General features: G+C 42.2%; 1 protein-coding gene and 1 pseudogene across 2 annotated transcripts; one reads left to right on the forward strand and one right to left on the reverse strand.

Moving 5' to 3' along the window:
- The first annotated feature begins 208 nt into the window (after positions 1-208).
- Positions 209-14,485, forward strand: LOC149971514 (uncharacterized; annotated as a pseudogene). Its single transcript, XR_016492109.1, has 3 exons — positions 209-330; positions 1,419-1,789; positions 12,528-14,485. The product of XR_016492109.1 is annotated as an uncharacterized LOC149971514 (transcript).
- A 500-nt stretch (positions 14,486-14,985) lies between these two features.
- On the reverse strand, positions 14,986-16,960 carry LOC110504290 (uncharacterized). The gene has a single exon (XM_021583093.3). It carries the CDS (start codon positions 16,692-16,694, stop codon positions 15,885-15,887), a length of 810 nt encoding a protein of 269 aa, XP_021438768.3. The 5' UTR covers positions 16,695-16,960; the 3' UTR covers positions 14,986-15,884.
- Positions 16,961-20,581: the final 3,621 nt, after the last annotated feature.

The raw sequence follows: 20,581 nt of genomic DNA on the forward strand, positions 1-20,581 counted from the left end.
GTCTGGGCCTCTCATTCATATATCTCAGCATTATGTTTTAGCATTAATTTAATACTGTGTGTGTCTGGGCCTCTCATTCATATATCTCAGCATTATGTTTTAGCCCAACACTGGTATTCTCAAATTGAGGACATATCATCATTTTTTCAACTAAGGATTACCATTTTTTATGTAAAAATTAAAAGATGAATAAAAGGTCACAGGTTATATGTTTGAGGTCAAACCGTTTAATGCTGGCCCTACTGGCTGCTACTATGCTTTGACAGGTCAGAGGTCAGACCCTCTACTGCTGGGCTCTACCAGCTTCTACAACGCTTTGGACAGGTCAAGGTAAAGGGTTAGAGGTCAGGGTGAAAGGTCAGAGGTCAGACCCTCTACTGCTGTGCTCTACCAGCTCCTACAACGCTTTGGACGGGTCAAGGTAAAGGGTTAGAGGTCAGGGTGAAAGGTCAGCGGTCAGACCCTCTACTGCTGTGCTCTACCAGCTCCTACAACGCTTTGGACAGGTCAAGGTAAAAGGTTAGAGGTGAAAGGTCAGGATTCAGATTAGTCTGATTATTCAGTGGTAATGTTCAGTAGATTTCAGCTAGTTGTGTTGATCATCAGAACGGAATAACCAATCCCTCCAGAATTTTGTGGCAGCAATTCTGATTATTTTTTTTGCATGGCAATATGCAATGGTTTTGTCCAATTTGTCACAAAAACGTGCTGCCGAGGAAAAGAGTTTGATGCCTTGTGGCTTGACTGAACGATATTATACGGTAAATGTGTGGTGATTGGTTGAAATTGTGAGTCCTCTTTTTGTAGTGTGGTGATGGGTCAGTTTTCTGCAATAATATCGCGACGATTTGACTGTTTTATGTTGTAATAATGCATTGATTGGTCCATCCTGGAGGGACTGAGTAACCTTGTGTGTGATTGGTCCATCCTGGAGGGACTGAGTAACCTTGTGTGTGATTGGTCCATCCTGGAGGGACTGAGTAACCTTGTGTTGTGTGTGATTGGTCCATCCTGGAGAGACTGAGTAACCTTGTGTTATGTGTGATTGGTCCATCCTGGAGGGACTGAGTAACCTTGTGTTGTGTGTGATTGACAGGGGGGCTTCGCCGCTGTATCTCAGGAGAGGGTTAATTCACTGTCCTGTCTGAGCACGCTCCTCAGATCTGTAAGGTCATGGAAGATGCTCTTACTCTGCACGGCGAGATGGACATTGAAGACATCAAGACCTCTACCCAGCCTCCTAGCAACTCTTCCTCTCCTCACCTCTACTCCCTCATTCTTCCTCCTCTCCTCACCTCTACTGCCTCATTCTTCCTCCTCTCCTCAGCTTCCACATAACTCCTCCTCACATCAACTTCCTTCATTCCTCACCCTCCTCACACCTCCTCGTCTTCTCCTCATCCTCCTAACAAACACAGAGTCCACACCCGCTTCCTGATCGACCTATCAGACAGACCCACTGCCCCTCCTCTACCAATGAGAAACAACCTCTTAACCAGCCCTCCAATCATAACTCCTGTTACTGAACTGGTTCTGGGGCCTGAGCCAATGGCTGACTCTGATTGTGATCTGTATGCCACTATAGAGGACCACCTCCTCCCCAGAATGAAGCACCCGCCAGCCCCACTCAGCATGCAGCACCGCCTGCATCTCTATGAGGAGGAAGAAGAGGAAGAAGGAAGAAGAGAGGTGTCACTCTTTGGATACTGTCGACCTGAACAAACTGGGGCTGGGTACAGTGCTGGGGTGAGGCTGGAAGAGGGGTCTCCTTATTACAACCTGAGAAGGGGTATTATTGGGAGGGCAGAGGAGAAGAGGGAGAGAGATTTGATTTGACAGGTAGTATTGGAATGATTTGACAGGTAGAATTGGAATGATTTGACAGGAGGTATTGGAATGATTTGACAGGAGGTATTGGAATGATTTGACAGGAGGTATTGAAATGATTTGACAGGTAGTATTGGAATGATTTGACAGGTAGTATTGGAATGATTTAACAGGTAGAATTGGAATGATTTGACAGGTAGAATTGGAATGATTTGACAGGTAGTATTGGAATGATTAGACAGGTAGAGTTGGAATGATTTGACAGGTAGAATTGGAATGATTTGACAGGTAGAATTGGAATGATTTGACAGGTAGAATTGGAATGATTTGACAGGTAGTATTGGAATGATTTGACAGGTAGAGTTGGAATGATTTGACAGGTAGAATTGGAATGATTTGACAGGTAGAATTGGAATGATTTGACAGGTAGAATTGGAATGATTTGACAGGTAGAATTGGAATGATTTGACAGGTAGAATTGGAATGATTTGACAGGTAGAATTGGAATGATTTGACAGGTAGAATTGGAATGATTTCACAGGTAGAATTGGAATGATTTGACAGGTAGAATTGGAATGATTTGACAGGTAGAATTGGAATGATTTGACAGGTAGAATTGGAATGATTTGACAGGTAGAATTGGAATGATTTGACAGGTAGAATTGGAATGATTTGACAGGTAGAATTGGAATGATTTCACAGGTAGAATTGGAATGATTTCACAGGTAGAATTGGAATGATTTGACATGTAGAATTGGAATGATTTGACAGGTAGATTTGGAATGATTTCACAGGTAGAATTGGAATGATTTCACAGGTAGAATTGGAATGATTTGACAGGTAGATTTGGAATGATTTGACATGTAGAATTGGAATGATTTGACATGTAGAATTGGAATGATTTGACAAGTAGATTTGGAAGGGAGAATTGGAATGATTTGAAAGGTAGAATTGGAATGATTTGACAAGTAGTATTAGAATGATTTGACAGGTAGAATTGGAATGATTTGACAGGTAGAATTGGAATGATTTGACAGGTAGAATTGGAATGATTTGACAGGTAGATTTGGAATGATTTGGAAGGGAGAATTGGAATGATTTGAAAGATAGAATTGGAATGATTTGACAAGTAGTATTAGAATGATTTGACAGGTAGAATTGGAATGATTTGACAGGTAGAATTGCAATGATTTGACAGGAGGTATTGGAATGATTTGACAGGAGGTATTGGAATGATTTGACAGGTAGAATTGGAATAATTTGACAGGTAGTATTGGAATGATTTGACAGGTAGTATTGGAATGATTTGACAGGTAGAATTGGAATGATTTGACAGGTACAATTGGAATGATTTGACAGGTAGAATTGGAATAATTTGACAGGTAGAATTGGAATGATTTGACAGGTAGAATTGGAATAATTTGACAGGTAGTATTGGAATGATTTGACAGGTAGTATTGGAATGATTTGACAGGTAGAATTGGAATGATTTGACAGGTAGAATTGGAATGATTTGACAGGTAGAATTGGAATGATTTGACAGGTAGAATTGGAATGATTTGACAGGTAGTATTGGAATGATTTGACAGGTAGAATTGGAATGATTTGACAGGAGGTATTGCAATGATTTGACAGGGGGTATTGGAATGATTTGACAGGAGGTATTGGAATGATTTGACAGGTAGTATTGGAATGATTTGACAGGTAGTATTGGAATGATTTGACAGGTAGAATTGGAATGATTTGACAGGTAGAATTGGAATGATTTGACAGGTAGAATTGGAATGATGTGACAGGTAGAATTGGAATGATTTGACAGGTAGAATTGGAATGATTTCACAGGTAGAATTGGAATGATTTGACAGGTAGAATTGGAATGATTTGACAGGTAGAATTGGAATGATTTGACAGGTAGAATTGGAATGTCATGTATTGTCATGTTGTGTCCTGTTCCTGTTCTTTCTCTTCACCCTGTCTCCCTCTGCTGGTCGTATTAGGTTACCTTTTCTTCCCCTCTTTCCCCCAGCTGTTCCTTGTCTTCTTTAACTACCTCGTTCACCCCTTTTCCCACCTGTTCCCTTTTTCCCTCTGATTAGGTCTCTATATCTCTCTCTGTTTCTGCTTCTGTCTTTGTCGGATTCTCGTTTGTGTTACTCATGCCTGAACCAGACTATCGTCGTGTTTGCTGCAACCTTGTCCTGTCCTGTCGGAATCTGCCTGTTCAGCTAACCTTGTCCTGTCCTGTCGGAATCTGCCTGTCCATCTGAGCCTACGTGTGTTTCGTCATTAAAGAAACTCTGTTTTGTTAATTCGCTTTTGGGTCCTCATTCACGCACCTGACATGGAATGATTTGACAGGTAGAATTGGAATGATTTCACAGGTAGAATTGGAATGATTTCACAGGTAGAATTGGAATGATTTGACATGTAGAATTGGAATGATTTGACAGGTAGAATTGGAATGATTTCACAGGTAGAATTGGAATGATTTGACAGGTAGAATTGGAATGATTTCACAGGTAGAATTGGAATGATTTCACAGGTAGAATTGGAATGATTTGACATGTAGAATTGGAATGATTTCACAGGTAGAATTGGAATGATTTGACAGGTAGATTTGGAATGATTTGACATGTAGAATTGGAATGATTTGACATGTAGAATTGGAATGATTTTACAGGTAGAATTGGAATGATTTCACAGGTAGAATTGGAATGATTTCACAGGTAGAATTGGAATGATTTGACATGTAGAATTGGAATGATTTCACAGGTAGAATTGGAATGATTTGACAGGTAGATTTGGAATGATTTGACATGTAGAATTGGAATGATTTGACATGTAGAATTGGAATGATTTGACAGGTAGATTTGGAATGATTTGACAGGTAGAATTGGAATGATTTGACAGGTAGAATTGGAATGATTTGCCATGTAGAATTGGAATAATTTGACAGGTAGATTTGGATTGATTTGACATGTAGAATTGGAATGATATGACATGTAGAATTGGAATGATTTGACAGGTAGAATTGGAATGATTTGACAGGTAGATTTGGATTGATTTGACATGTAGAATTGGAATGATTTGACAGGTAGAATTGGAATGATTTGACAGGTAGATTTGGATTGATTTGACATGTAGAATTGGAATGATTTGACATGTAGAATTGGATTGATTTGACATGTAGAATTGGAATGATTTGACAGGTAGAATTGGAATGATAGAATTATAATGATTTTTACGGGTAGAAATGGAATGATTTGACCGTGTAAGGATCGTCGTTGGGAGAAGGAGAAGAGGACCAAAGAGCAGCGTGGTACGTATTCATAATAACTTTAATAAAGATGAATACTGAACAAAAACACTAAACAGAAAATAACTACCCACAACCCATAGTGGGAAAACAGGCTGCCTAAGTATGGTTCTCAATCAGAGACAACAACAGACAGCTGTCCCTGATTTAGAACCATACCCGGCCAAACAACACAGAAACAGAAAAAAAGAACACAGAACGCCCACCGTAGTCACACCCTGGCCTAACCAAAATAGAGAATAAAAAGCCTCTCTATGGCCAGGGCGTTGGAAATGGAATGACATTACCAGTAGAATTGGAATGATATGACAGGCAGAATTGGAATGATTTAACAGTTAGAATTGGAATTATTTGACAGGCAGAATTGGAATGATTTAACAGGCAGAAGTGGAATGATTTAACAGTTAGAATTGGAATTATTTGACAGGCAGAATTGGAATGATTTAACAGTTAGAATTGGAATTATTTGACAGGCAGAATTGGAATGATTTAACAGTTAGAATTTGAATTATTTGACAGGCAGAATTGGAATGATTTAACAGTTAGAATTGGAATTATTTGACAGGCAGAATTGGAATGATTTAACAGTTAGAATTTGAATTATTTGACAGGCAGAATTGGAATGATTTAACAGTTAGAATTGGAATTATTTGACAGGCAGAATTGGAATGATTTAACAGTTAGAATTGGAATTATTTGACAGGCAGAATTGGAATGATTTAACAGTTAGAATTTGAATTATTTGACAGGCAGAATTGGAATGATTTAACAGTTAGAATTGGAATTATTTGACAGGCAGAATTGGAATGATTTAACAGTTAGAATTGGAATTATTTGACAGGCAGAATTGGAATGATTTAACAGTTAGAATTGGAATTATTTGACAGGCAGAATTTGAATGATTTAACAGTTAGAATTGGAAATATTTGACAGGCAGAATTGGAATGATTTAACAGTTAGATTTGGAATTATTTGACAGGCAGAATTGGAATGATTTAACAGTTAGAATTGGAATTATTTGACAGGCAGAATTTGAATGATTTAACAGTTAGAATTGGAAATATTTGACAGGCAGAATTGGAATGATTTAACAGTTAGATTTGGAATTATTTGACAGGCAGAATTGGAATGATTTAACAGTTAGATTTGGAATTATTTGACAGGCAGAATTGGAATGATTTAACAGTTAGAATTGGAATTATTTGACAGGCAGAATTGGAATGATTTAACAGTTAGAATTGGAATTATTTGACAGGTAGAATTGGAATGATTTAACAGGTAGATTTGGAATGATTTGACAGGCAGAATTGGAATGATTTAACAGTTAGAATTGGAATTATTTGACAGGCAGAATTGGAATGATTTAACAGTTAGAATTGGAATTATTTGACAGGCAGAATTGGAATGATTTAACAGGTAGATTTGTAATGATTTGAAAGGCAGAATTGGAATGATTTAACAGGTAGAATTGGAATGATTTGACAGGTAGAATTGGAATGATTTGACAGGCAGAATTGGAATGATTTAACAGGTAGAATTGGAATTATTTGACAGGCAGAATTGGAATGATTTAACAGTTAGAATTGGAATTATTTGACAGGCAGAATTGGAATGATTTAACAGTTAGAATTGGAATTATTTGACAGGCAGAATTGGAATGATTTAACAGTTAGAATTGGAATTATTTGACAGGTAGAATTGGAATTATTTGACAGGCAGAATTGGAATGATTTAACAGGCAGAATTGGAATGATTTAACAGTTAGAATTGGAATTATTTGACAGGTAGAATTGGAATTATTTGACAGGCAGAATTGGAATGATTTAACAGGTAGAATTGGAATTATTTGACAGGCAGAATTGGAATTATTTGACAGGTAGAATTGGAATTATTTGACAGGCAGAATTGGAATGATTTAACAGGTAGAATTGGAATTATTTGACAGGCAGAATTGGAATGATTTGACAGGTAGAATTGGAATTATTTGACAGGTAGAATTGGAATGATTTAACAGGTAGAAATGGAATTATTTGACAGGCAGAATTGGAATTATTTAACAGGTAGAATTGGAATTATTTGACAGGCAGAATTGGAATTATTTGACAGGTAGAATTGGAATTATTTGACAGGCAGAATTGGAATGATTTAACAGGTAGAATTGGAATTATTTGACAGGCAGAATTTGAATTATTTGACAGGTAGAATTGGAATTATTTGACAGGTAGAATTGGAATTATTTGACAGGCAGAATTGGAATTATTTGACAGGTAGAATTGGAATTATTTGACAGGTAGAATTGGAATGATTTAACAGTTAGAATTTGAATTATTTGACAGGCAGAATTGGAATGATTTAACAGTTAGAATTGGAATTATTTAACAGGCAGAATTGGAATGATTTAACAGTTAGAATTGGAATGATATGACAGGCAGAATTGGAATGATTTGACAGTTAGAATTGGAATTATTTGACAGGCAGAATTGGAACGTCGCTGGTGTGGGAAGTGGTTTAAACTACAACTCGACCAAAGGACAAGACTATTCCACGTGGAGCATTGGCTACACGGATGGAAATGTTTAAAGCCTGAGACGATCGATCACTACAGAGTAAGGGCAAATCTTAGACGCACAATTAATAGTCTGCAGATAAAAATTACGTAAATCTACAACGAGAATACCGACAACCTCCAGAGCAGCTATTCTATGAGAACGTTTCTGAATGGTAGTCTGAAGTATCTATTCTAACCGAGAAAGACTGTGAAAGTTAATCAGAGACTCTGATGAACCCTACAGGACATTCCAGGATTCCAACAGAGAAGACAACGACGGCATACCGGCGTAAATATATATATATATATACACTGCAATTATTCTCCAAATGAGCGGCCGTGCATGTGCAAAGGATTAGCATTTCAATGGATATAATTGTAGACTGTGTGTAGTGAATCCATTTGTCTTTCCCGCTCTTTCTCAGTTCCACCGCCTTCCTTTTGTCTACCAAGCTGTCATATTGACTTAGTCCACTAGGGACTTTTTCTTTGTATCATGTAGCAACCCACTGTATGAACTACTTGTATGTGTTTTCATGTGTTTCTGTGATTTGATTAGTTAGTTAGTAAATAAATGATGAAGCCAATTTGTATATCGCATAAGTTATGCTAGGGTTCGTGCAGATATGCAAGAATTTTGCAACGTTTGGAATGAGACTGACAGAAGGTAAAGAATAATAATCTCTATAAAGCATGATATTCCCTATAGGGTATATTCTATAAGGCATGATATTCCCTATAGGGTACATTCTATAAGGCATGATATTCCCTATAGGGTATATTCTATAAGGCATGATATTCCCTATAGGGTATATTCTATAAGGCATGATATTCCCTATAGGGTATATTCTATAAGGCATGATATTCCCTATAGGGTATATTGTATAAGGCATGATATTCACAATATGGTGTATATTCTATAAGGCATGATATTCCCTATTGTGTATATTCTATAAGGCACAATATTCCCTATTCCTCATTCCCTATGTAGTGCACTCATTTTGACCATAGGGTTCCATTTGGGATGCAATCAAAGCCACTGGCAACAATGAGGAGTAGTCCTGATAACAACAGTTGGTCACCATCTCTCTTCTCCTTCTCCTTACTGCTGTTTACACAACCCCTGTCTCCCCTTCCCTCCCCTTAGCCTCCTCTCAAACCCTGTCTCCTCTTCACCTCCCCCTAGCCACATCTCAAACCCTGTCTCCTCTTCCCCTCCCCCTAGCCACATCTCAAACCCTGTCTCCTCTTCCCCTCCCCCGAGCCTCCTCTCAAACCCTGTCTCCTCTTCCCTCCCCCTAGCCACATCTCAAACCCCATCTCCCTCCACCTAGCCACATCTCAACCCATATCTCCCTCCTCCTAGCCACATCTCAAACCTCATCTCCCTCCCCCTAGCCACATCTCAAACCCCATCTCCCTCCCCCTAGCCACATCTCAAACCCCATCTCCCTCCCCTAGCCACATCTCAACCCCATCTCCCTCCCCTAGCCACATCTCAAACCCCATCTCCTCCATCTAGCCACATCTCAACCCATATCTCCCTCCCCCTAGCCACATCTCAAACCTCATCTCCCTCCCCCTAGCCACATCTCAAACCCCATCTCCCTCCCCCTAGCCACATCTCAAACCTCATCTCCCTCCCCCTAGCCACATCTCAAACCCCATCTCCCTCCCTCTAGCCACATCTCAAACCCCATCTCCCTCCCTCTAGCCACATCTCAACCCCTATCTCCCTCCCCCTAGCCACATCTCAAACCCCATCTCCCTCCCTCTAGCCACATCTCAACCCCTATCTCCCTCCCCCTAGCCACATCTCAAACCCCATCTCCCTCCCCCTAGCCACATCTCAAACCTCATCTCCCTCCCCCTAGCCACATCTCAAACCCCATCTCCCTCCCTCTAGCCACATCTCAAACCCCATCTCCCTCCCTCTAGCCACATCTCTAACCCCATCTCCCTCCCCCTAGCCACATCTCAAACCCCATCTCCCTCCCCCTAGCCACACCTCAAACCCCATCTCCCTCCCCCTAGCCACATCTCAAACCTCATCTCTCCTCCCCCTAGCCACATCTCAACCCCTATCTCCCTCCCCCTAGCCACATCTCAACCCCTATCTCCCTCCCACTAGCCACATCTCAAACCTCATCTCTCCTCCCCCTAGCCACATCTCAAACCCCATCTCCCTCCCCTAGCCACATCTCAAACACCATCTCCTTCCCCTAGCCACATCTCAAACCCCATCTCCCTCCCCCTAGCCACATCTCAAACCCCATCTCCCTCCCCCTAGCCACACCTGAAACCCCATCTCCCTCCCCCTAGCCACATCTCAAACCTCATCTCTCCTCCCCCTAGCCACATCTCAACCCCTATCTCCCTCCCTCTAGCCACATCTCAACCCCTATCTCCCTCCCCCTAGCCACATCTCAAACTTCATCTCTCCTCCCCCTAGCCACATCTCAACCCCTATCTCCCTCCCCCTAGCCACATCTCAACCCCTATCTCCCTCCCCCTAGCCACATCTCAAACCTCATCTCTCCTCCCCCTAGCCACATCTCAAACCCCATCTCCCTCCCCTAGCCACATCTCAAACACCATCTCCCTCCCCCTAGCCACATCTCAAACCCCATCTCCCTCCCCCTAGCCACATCTCAAACCCCATCTCCCTCCCCCTAGCCACACCTGAAACCCCATCTCTCCTCCCCCTAGCCACATCTCAAACCCCATCTCCCTCCCTCTAGCCACATCTCAACCCCTATCTCCCTCCCCCTAGCCACATCTCAAACTTCATCTCTCCTCCCCCTAGCCACATCTCAAACCCCATCTCCCTCCCCCTAGACACATCTCAAACCCCATCTCCCTCCCCCTAGCCACATCTCAAACCCCATCTCCCTCCCCCTAGCCACATCTCAAACCCCATCTCCCTCCCTTTAGCCACATCTCAAACCCCATCTCTCCCTCCCCCTAGCATCATCTCTCCTCCCCCTAGCCTCATCTCTCCTCCCCCTAGCCTCATCTCTCCTCCCCCTATTCTCATCTCTCCTCTCCCTAGCCTCATCTCTCCCTCCCCCTAGCCTCATCTCTCCTCCCCCTAGCCTCATCTCTCCTCCCCTTAACCTAATCTCTCCTCCCCCTAGCCTCATCTCTCCTCCCCCTAGCTACATCTCTCCTCCCCCTAGCCTCATCTCTCCTCCCCCTAGCCAACCCTGTCACAGTCATAAAACTAACTGAGATAAGAGAGAGAAACTCAGAGTGTAACCTTAATGTTCACAATGCTCAGGGTTCGTATACATAGTGTCTTGGAATAGGAGTACTGATCTAGGATCAGCTTCCCCATGTAATAATGTGATTTATGAAGCAAATCTGATCCTAGATCAGCATTGTTACCCCTCATCGTGTAACCGGATGTTTACAATTCTCTGACACTTGACAAAGACTACTGTGAAATCAAAATGTTGTATGTTAGCAGGAATAAACCACTGTGAAGGGAGCAGAAATACTGTGTGTGTCTGGGCCTCTCATTCATATATCTCAGCATTATGTTTTAGCATTATTTTAATACTCTGTGTGTCTGGGCCTCTCATTCATATATCTCAGCATTATGTTTTAGCATTAATTTAATACTGTGTGTGTCTGGGCCTCTCATTCATATATCTCAGCATTATGTTTTAGCCCAACACTGGTATTCTCAAATTGAGGACATATCATCATTTTTTCAACTAAGGATTACCATTTTTTATGTAAAAATTAAAAGATGAATAAAAGGTCACAGGTTATATGTTTGAGGTCAAACCGTTTAATGCTGGCCCTACTGGCTGCTACTATGCTTTGACAGGTCAGAGGTCAGACCCTCTACTGCTGGGCTCTACCAGCTTCTACAACGCTTTGGACAGGTCAAGGTAAAGGGTTAGAGGTCAGGGTGAAAGGTCAGAGGTCAGACCCTCTACTGCTGTGCTCTACCAGCTCCTACAACGCTTTGGACGGGTCAAGGTAAAGGGTTAGAGGTCAGGGTGAAAGGTCAGCGGTCAGACCCTCTACTGCTGTGCTCTACCAGCTCCTACAACGCTTTGGACAGGTCAAGGTAAAAGGTTAGAGGTGAAAGGTCAGGATTCAGATTAGTCTGATTATTCAGTGGTAATGTTCAGTAGATTTCAGCTGGTTGTGTTGATCATCAGAACGGAATAACCAATCCCTCCAGAATTTTGTGGCAGCAATTCTGATTATTTTTTTTGCATGGCAATATGCAATGGTTTTGTCCAATTTGTCACAAACACGTGCTGCCGAGGAAAAGAGTTTGATGCCTTGTGGCTTGACTGAACGATATTATACGGTAAATGTGTGGTGATTGGTTGAAATTGTGAGTCCTCTTTTTGTAGTGTGGTGATGGGTCAGTTTTCTGCAATAATATCGCGACGATTTGACTGTTTTATGTTGTAATAATGCATTGATTGGTCCATCCTGGAGGGACTGAGTAACCTTGTGTGTGATTGGTCCATCCTGGAGGGACTGAGTAACCTTGTGTGTGATTGGTCCATCCTGGAGGGACTGAGTAACCTTGTGTTGTGTGTGATTGGTCCATCCTGGAGAGACTGAGTAACCTTGTGTTGTGTGTGATTGGTCCATCCTGGAGGGACTGAGTAACCTTGTGTTGTGTGTGATTGGTCCATCCTGGAGAGACTGAGTAACCTTGTGTTGTGTGTGATTGGTCCATCCTGGAGGGACTGAGTAACCTTGTGTGTGATCGGTCCATCCTGGAGGGACTGAGTAACCTTGTGTTGTGTGTGATTGGTCCATCCTGGAGGGACTGAGTAACCTTGTGTTGTGTGTGATTGACAGGGGTGCTTCGCCGCTGTATCTCAGGAGAGGGTTAATTCACCGTCCTGTCTGAGCACGCTCCTCAGATCTGTAAGGTCATGGAAGATGCTCTTACTCTGCACGGCGAGATGGACATTGAAGACATCAAGACCTCTACCCAGCCTCCTAGCAACTCTTCCTCTCCTCACCTCTACTCCCTCATTCTTCCTCCTCTCCTCACCTCTACTGCCTCATTCTTCCTCCTCTCCTCAGCTTCCACATAACTCCTCCTCACATCAACTTCCTTCATTCCTCACCCTCCTCACACCTCCTCGTATTCTCCTCATCCTCCTAACAAACACAGAGTCCACACCCGCTCCCTGATCGACCTATCAGACAGATCCACTGCCCCTCCTCTACCAATGAGAAACAACCTCTTAACCAGCCCTCCAATCATAACTCCTGTTACTGAACTGGTTCTGGGGCCTGAGCCAATGGCTGACTCTGATTGTGATCTGTATGCCACTATAGAGGACCACCTCCTCCCCAGAATGAAGCACCCGCCAGCCCCACTCAGTATGCAGCACCGCCTGCATCTCTATGAGGAGGAAGAAGAGGAAGAAGGAAGAAGAGAGGTGTCACTCTTTGGATACTGTCGACCTGAACAAACTGGGGCTGGGTACAGTGCTGGGGTGAGGCTGGAAGAGGGGTCTCCTTATTACAACCTGAGAAGGGGTATTATTGGGAGGGCAGAGGAGAAGAGGGAGAGAGAGAGTGCGGATGTGGGTTAGCTCAAAGTGTGTCTATGCTTTAGTGACCCAACCACTGCCTCAATCCCAAACCCAGTTCCGATCTATGCCAAACCTGTCCCACCTGCAGGCCCAGCTACAGTGAGAAGAAGAGATGGGCTCGGGTGGCTCCATCACCCCCACTGGGGGTCCATATCAGTTTTAAACAGAAGCTCTCTGACATTGTGTGTAAGGATCGGGCTAAGTTCCAACCACCCCAGCCCTGCCTACTTCCCCTGGTCACAGTGACACCAAGAAGCAGTGAATACGAATGCATACCGTCACTAAAAAACAGTGACTGTTATACCAGCTCTATCAGAACTAGAAGACATGGGGAGGTGACTGTTATACCAGCTCTATCAGAACTAGAAGACATGGGGAGGTGACTGTTATACCAGCTCTATCAGGCCCATCAGAACTAGAAGACATGGGGAGGGGACTGTTATACCAGCTCTATCAGAACTAGAAGACATGGGGAGGGGACTGTTATACCAGCTCTATCGGGTCCATCAGAACTAGAAGACATGGGGAGGGGACTGTTATACCAGCTCTATCAGGTCCATCAGAACTAGAAGACATGGGGAGGTGACTGTTATACCAGCTCTATCAGAACTAGAAGACATGGGGAGGTGACTGTTATACCAGCTCTATCAGGCCCATCAGAACTAGAAGACATGGGGAGGTGACTGTTATACCAGCTCTATCAGAACTAGAAGACATGGGGAGGTGACTGTTATACCAGCTCTATCGGGTCCATCAGAACTAGAAGACATGGGGAGGGGACTGTTATACCAGCTCTATCAGGCCCATCAGAACTAGAAGACATGGCGAGGGGACTGTTATACCAGCTCTATCAGAACTAGAAGACATGGGGAGGGGACTGTTATACCAGCTCTATCAGGTCCATCAGAACTAGAAGACATGGGGAGGTGACTGTTATACCAGCTCTATCAGGTCCATCAGAACTAGAAGACATGGGGAGGTGACTTGTGACTGTTATACCCTCAGTATTCAAAGTGTAGGCCTACATCAAAAGTGTAATGTGTGCATTTTGTATTTCAACATTTACATATTATGGATGTATCTCTTGCATTAAATTAAAAATATATTGAAAGAAAATATATTGAGTAGCATAGTAGTGTTAAAGCTGTTGAAATTAAATCAGACGAAGACTGAATTATCCTGGAGAAATTGAAGAAGAAGAAGACTGAATTATCCTGGAGAAATTGAAGAAGAAGAAGACTGAATTATCCTGGAGAAATTAAAGAAGAAGAAGACTGAATTATCCTGGAGAAATTAAAGAAGAAGAAGACTGAATTATCCTGGAGAAATTGAAGAAGAAGAAGACTGAATTATCCTGGAGAAATTGAAGAAGAAGAAGACTGAATTATCCTGGAGAAATTAAAGAAGAAGAAGACTGAATTATCCTGGAGAAATTGAAGAAGAAGAAGACTGAATTATCCTGGAGAAATTGAAGAAGAAGAAGACTGAATTATCCTGGAGAAATTAAAGAAGAAGAAGACTGAATTATCCTGGAGAAATTAAATCAGAAGAAGAAGACTGAATTATCCTGGAGAAATTGAAGAAGAAGAAGACTGAATTATCCTGGAGAAATTGAAGAAGAAGAAGACTGAATTATCCTGGAGAAATTGAAGAAGAAGAAGACTGAATTATCCTGGAGAAATTGAAGAAGAAGAAACAAACATTTGAAATATGTATCTACCAAATACTAAACTTTATTTATTCCATCAAAAACGAATATTGCAAGAATACGAAATAACAATACACAAAGTAGTTATGTTTAAAAAAAAAAAATATAGATATAAATGTAGCCAGACATTGAAACCAAATGTTCCAGACTTATTTAGTCAATAAAGTGCGAGGAAGGAAAGAAAACCCCTATGAGAAGTCATACTACAAGGCCTTGTTTAAATACGTAATACAGTCTACAATATCACACAGTAGGCTACCTCTTTTTTTTTAGTTATCAGTGTCGATATTTAAAAATAAATATGGTATGATGAAACGTCCCTATGAGTAGAAGACTCATTTTCAAACCCTTATTTGAAATAATAAGTGTAGTTTTACTGCAGTTTGTCTGCAACTACTGCCTCCAAAACACCACCTTTTGTCTGCAGTTTTATAACTGCAATTGTTTTTGTTTTTTCAATAAAAAGGGACATCTTTTGCTCACTGGGATATTCGAGTTCTTGTCTAAATGTAGGCTAGACTACCATCTCAATCTAACCCAGAACTTTTCAAGATGGCCGACAAGCAGAGTTTAGGATACATTCAGATTCCAATTTTTCCCATTGGAAAAGCCGTTGAAGAGATTTTCATTTTAATTTCAGTGTACTTCTTGAACTGACGGGAATTGAACATGGAATTGACCCCAACCCTGGTGTCCATATCTGATACATATGGCAAGATGAGACCAATGTGTTCTTGACTAAATGTAGTGGAGAGTAGGCATAGACTACTGTCTCAATCTAAACCATTTGGTGTCCGTAATTATGTATTCGAAAACACAGACAGTTTATATCAAATATTAAACAATCCATATTAAAACGTCTCCCATAAGAGTTCCTGTTGTGTCGTTCAGTCTCTAAAATTAGCACTGTCTGCCGGCCTGCCCGTCCTCAAAATCACTGTAATGCGACGACTCTCCATCACTCCCGTTAGATGTGTTAGAGACCCTCTTATTCCCCGATCCTAGATCAGATTTAGGCGTAGACAGAATGATGAGGTGACCGACGGGGCCAGTGTTCTCCTGATCTCCGATCAGTCTCCTGTTCTGAGGCAGCGGGGAGGAGGACTCCTGCAGGCTTGAGCTGATCCCAGTCATCCTGCCACCGCACTCCCGGGGCTCTGGAGAGAAAGACCCCAGCGGAGAGGTGCATCCACTCCGCGACCCTCCCCGGCCCTCTGGCTTCACCACCCCGATGAGCAGCTCCGACAGCTCCTGGATGTAGATCTGAGCCATCTGGAGAGTGTCATACTTGGACAATTTATTATTGTTGGACGGGATCACGCTCCGCAACGTGTCAAACGCCTTGTTCAGCCCGTGCATCCTTCGCCTCTCCCGGGCGTTAGCTGCGACGCGCCGGCGTTTCTGCTTACGGTTACCTCCTTCTCCCTGGTCCGCCTGTACTGCATCCAGGTCCATCTCTATCCTGACACCACTGTCCGCTAGTTTACTCACCGACATGAGTTTCTCCAGTGAGAGATCCATGGAGCCGCTGTGTGCGTAATGGCCCGTATCTCTTGGTGAGTATGGAGACTGCCCTCCTCCTGGAGATTTTACCCAGGTTCTGGATCCGAGATGTCCCAGTTTCGACTGTTCTAACAGGGGGAAGTCCTCAGCTGAGAAGTCTGGCCAGCCGGACAGTTCGGTTTTAGCTGTCATAACCGCTACAGACATCCACGATTCGGTTGGAGAGCTTTTGTGAGTTATTTCGCGCTATCTTGGATAACTAATATTTGCACAGCAGTGGAACGTCTCTTGAATATTCAAGGACAGTGGTAAAAGTTAGTTGGAGAATTATGAGGAAATTCAGAGCCCCTCCCAAAAAAGGTGAAATCTAAAGAATTCCACCAAAACCAGGTTTGGACAGCGCTGCAAATGTGTCTCCAAACTCCAAGGACGGCGCTAAGAGTTGACTCACTTGTGACAATCTCCTGGCTGTCACCTCCGGATCCTGGCTGATCCGTCAGTACTATATCCCCCTCCACCCAACCCCGCCCTAGGAGGCACACAGGTTTGGATCGCACAGCCAATAGCGAATGGTTGAGTCTTTCCGACAAAAGAAAACAATTGGGGCAATCTTAATTTATTTTCTGCAACTATTGTGCGTTGTAAGTCAATCATGATGTTGATTGACATTTGGCTTCACTTGTTATCTGAGGTCATTTATTATTCTGTCTGAAGAAGTTAACTTTTTTTCTTGGAGAAAATAACGTTTCTTTTTATTTTAAAAAAACAAACTAATTAATTCTCACGACTAGAGAATTGTGTTTATTGGATTCCAGATAATATTGGAGGACTTTTTGGTCTCATGAAAAAAAACGAACAATTTCTGTTGATCGAATACAATTTTTTTTCTAGGGGCTATTTTTTTGAGTTCTTGGCAGTTTCACCTATAAAACAGATGAATTATGTATATGAATAGTACAACCAATACACGACTACGTGTTGTGGAGTACTCGCCTTGTCATCGCCCCAAACTTCATCTGAATATTGATCTTCCTCTAGTTTGTGTTGCTGCCAACATCAGTTAAAAACTTACCCACATCCTTATCCCTTAACAATATAATTTAGTGCAGATAAGCAACGGAATTGGCTAGTGAGAAGAAGACTCATAGAGGGAGAACTGAAAAATAAATAAACAGTAAAAATGGACAATCTCTGTGGATTATTTGCGGTAATAAAAGTAGCCAGGTGGTAGGCAGGGAGAGGCAGCGAGATGGACACACCTGTCTCCGACACAACCCGGATCACTGATAACAGATATGTCTGACTACAGACCTGGTAGGTATAACTGCAGCTATGAATCATTTAGTAGTTATAGGAGCCAATATTAGAGAATACAAGCATAACGTCTACTGGCTTGGGCTTCTGGTGACAATAGGTGAAAGTACGGAAATGCTTATTGTTAGTCGCTCTGGATAAAAGCTAAGAAAATCACTGATGCTGATAGTGGTGAAAAAGGCCGAGTGATGCCAAAACGTTTGCGGTTTATCAAATAAATTACAGGGTGTTTGTATTCAGTGTCCCGAGTCACTTTATTTATTTTCATAGCGTATAGTTTATTCTCCGTCAGTCAACTCCTCTACATATAAACATTTTCTCTGGGTGTGCGCCAGCTCATGTTTTTTTTTAGATAAAGATAATGACAAATAATGAATTTATTATTAAGCATTTATTTACCCCAAAATGGTGATTGACGATGAGGAAGAGATGATGATAATCACAATCGCCATCTTCATCCTCCTCATTCTCCTCATATAGCCTAGCTTATTATCGCCATGCACCATGTCAATTAAAACCATCATACTCGCCATCGTCGCTGTCTGATCCAGTACTCTATTCTACTTTATTTCAGTATTTACATTTCAACAGTGGCACATAGAACAGTCAGCGTGTCATGGCTCCTTAGTCAACCTCATAACATCTAATAGCTGCGCTTTGAGTAAAGTGAAAACTCCTCACTCAGTCTACCTATCAGCTGGTGTCCCTTGGCTTTCACTCTCTCTCTCTCAATTTAATTTGATTCAATTCAATTCAAAGGGGATTTACTGGCATTGGAAAACATGTTTACGTTGCCAAAGCAAAGTGAAATTAACAAACAGAAGTGAGAACACACAAAACAACATCAACAATCTCTCGCTCTCATCTCTCTCCCCTCTCTCCCTCTCTCTCCCTCCGTTTCTCTCGCTCTCTCACGTTCCCTCTCTCTCTGTCACATAGCCAGACGTACAGTCACCCACATCTCCCATCTGCTGCCTCGCATGGAGAGTCTTAACTTTCACACTGTTTATAGTTTGTTACCGAGATACGAATCAGTCATTAGAATAGCAGCAGCCGTTTCATCAACAGCCCCATCTGACGAAAGACTCCTTTAGAAAGATACGAGGCGTCAGAGCCCTTGAGAGTTGCTGACCGGGTAATGTGATTGATGATGACTGCGTCTATTTGACCTCCATAAAACGCTAAATGATAAGGTGGGATAGGCTACTGTGGAGCCCATCCTCCCCAATTAAAGGTGCCACCAACCTCCTGTGGTGGATACTGCATCAAGCAAACAAACACACAGCCACACATATCAAATCAAATGTATTTATAAAGCCCTTCTTACATCAGCTGATATCTCAAAGTACTACACAGAAACCCAGCCTAAAACCCCAAACAGCAATGCAGGTGTAGAAGCACTAGAATGACATGTAGCCTCTAGAATGACATGTAGCCTCTAGAATGACATGTAGCCTCTAGAATGACATGTAGCCTCTAGAATGACATGTAGACTCTAGAATGACATGTAGCCTCTAGAATGACATGTAGCCTCTAGAATGACATGTCGCATCTAGAATGACATGTAGCTTCTAGAATGACATGTAGCTTCTAGAATGACATGTAGCCTCTAGAATGACATGTAGCCTCTAAAATGACATGTAGCTTCTAGAATGACATGTAGCCTCTAGAATGACATGTAGCCTCTAGAATTACATGTAGCCTCTAGAATGACATGTAGCCTCTAGAATGACATGTAGCCTCTAGAATGCAGTCTAACAGGTTATAAAACCTATAGCCAAGGCTTCTAGAATCCAGTCTGATAGGATATTAAACACATAGCCAAGGATTCTAGAATCCAGTCTGATAGGTTATAAAACATATAGACAAGGATTCTAGAATCCAGTCTGATAGGTTATTAAACACATAGCCAAGGATTCTAGAATCCAGTCTGATAGGTTATAAAACATATAGACAAGGATTCTAGAATCCAGTCTGATAGGTTATTAAACACATAGCCAAGGATTCTAGAATCCAGTCTGATAGGTTATAAAACATATAGACAAGGATTCTAGAATCCAGTCTGATAGGTTATTAAACACATAGCCAAGGATTCTAGAATCCAGTCTGATAGGTTATAAAACATATAGACAAGGATTCTAGAATCCAGTCTGATAGGTTATTAAACACATAGCCAAGGATTCTAGAATCCAGTCTGATAGGTTATAAAACATATTGACAAGGATTCTAGAATCCAGTCTGATAGGTTATACAACTCTGTGTGTGTGTACTTCCGCCGTGTGTGTTGATATGTGCTCCGTGTGTGTGTTCCTGTGCTGTGTGTGTTCATATGCCCTCCGTGTGTGTGTGTTCCTGTGCTGTGTGTGTGTGTATTGACATGCCATCCGTGTGTGTGTTCCTGTGCTGTGTGTGTATGTGTATTGACATGCCATCCGTGTGTGTGTTCTTGTGCTGTGTGTGTGTGTGTGTATTGACATGCCCTCCGTGTGTGTGTTCTTGCGCTGTGTGTGTGTGTATTGACATGCGCTCTGTGTGTGTGTTTTTGCGCTGTGTGTGCGTGCATGACAGGCGGTAGGCCTGGATTGTAGAAAAACTGTGTAAATCACCATGACCTGCTCCCCCGTCAGCAGGCTAATGAGACCTATAGGCCGGCCTGAACAACACTCAGGCACGCTCCTTACACCCAGGGAGCCCATTCACTCTGCCTAACATGAATATTTAATCTCTCCGGCTAGGCCCTCCCAACCGCCAGGCCGCAACAGCCTGCAGACCTGCCAAAA

The sequence above is a fragment of the Oncorhynchus mykiss genome, chromosome 25, assembly GCF_057628025.1.
Source record: "Oncorhynchus mykiss isolate SJ-2025 chromosome 25, ASM5762802v1, whole genome shotgun sequence".
Classification (NCBI taxonomy): Eukaryota; Metazoa; Chordata; class Actinopteri; order Salmoniformes; family Salmonidae; genus Oncorhynchus; species Oncorhynchus mykiss.

Coding starts and splice junctions, on each gene's coding strand:
- LOC110504290 (XM_021583093.3), bottom strand. CDS start 16,694: ATGTCTGTAGCGGTTATGACAGCTAAAACCGAACTGTCCGGCTGGCCA.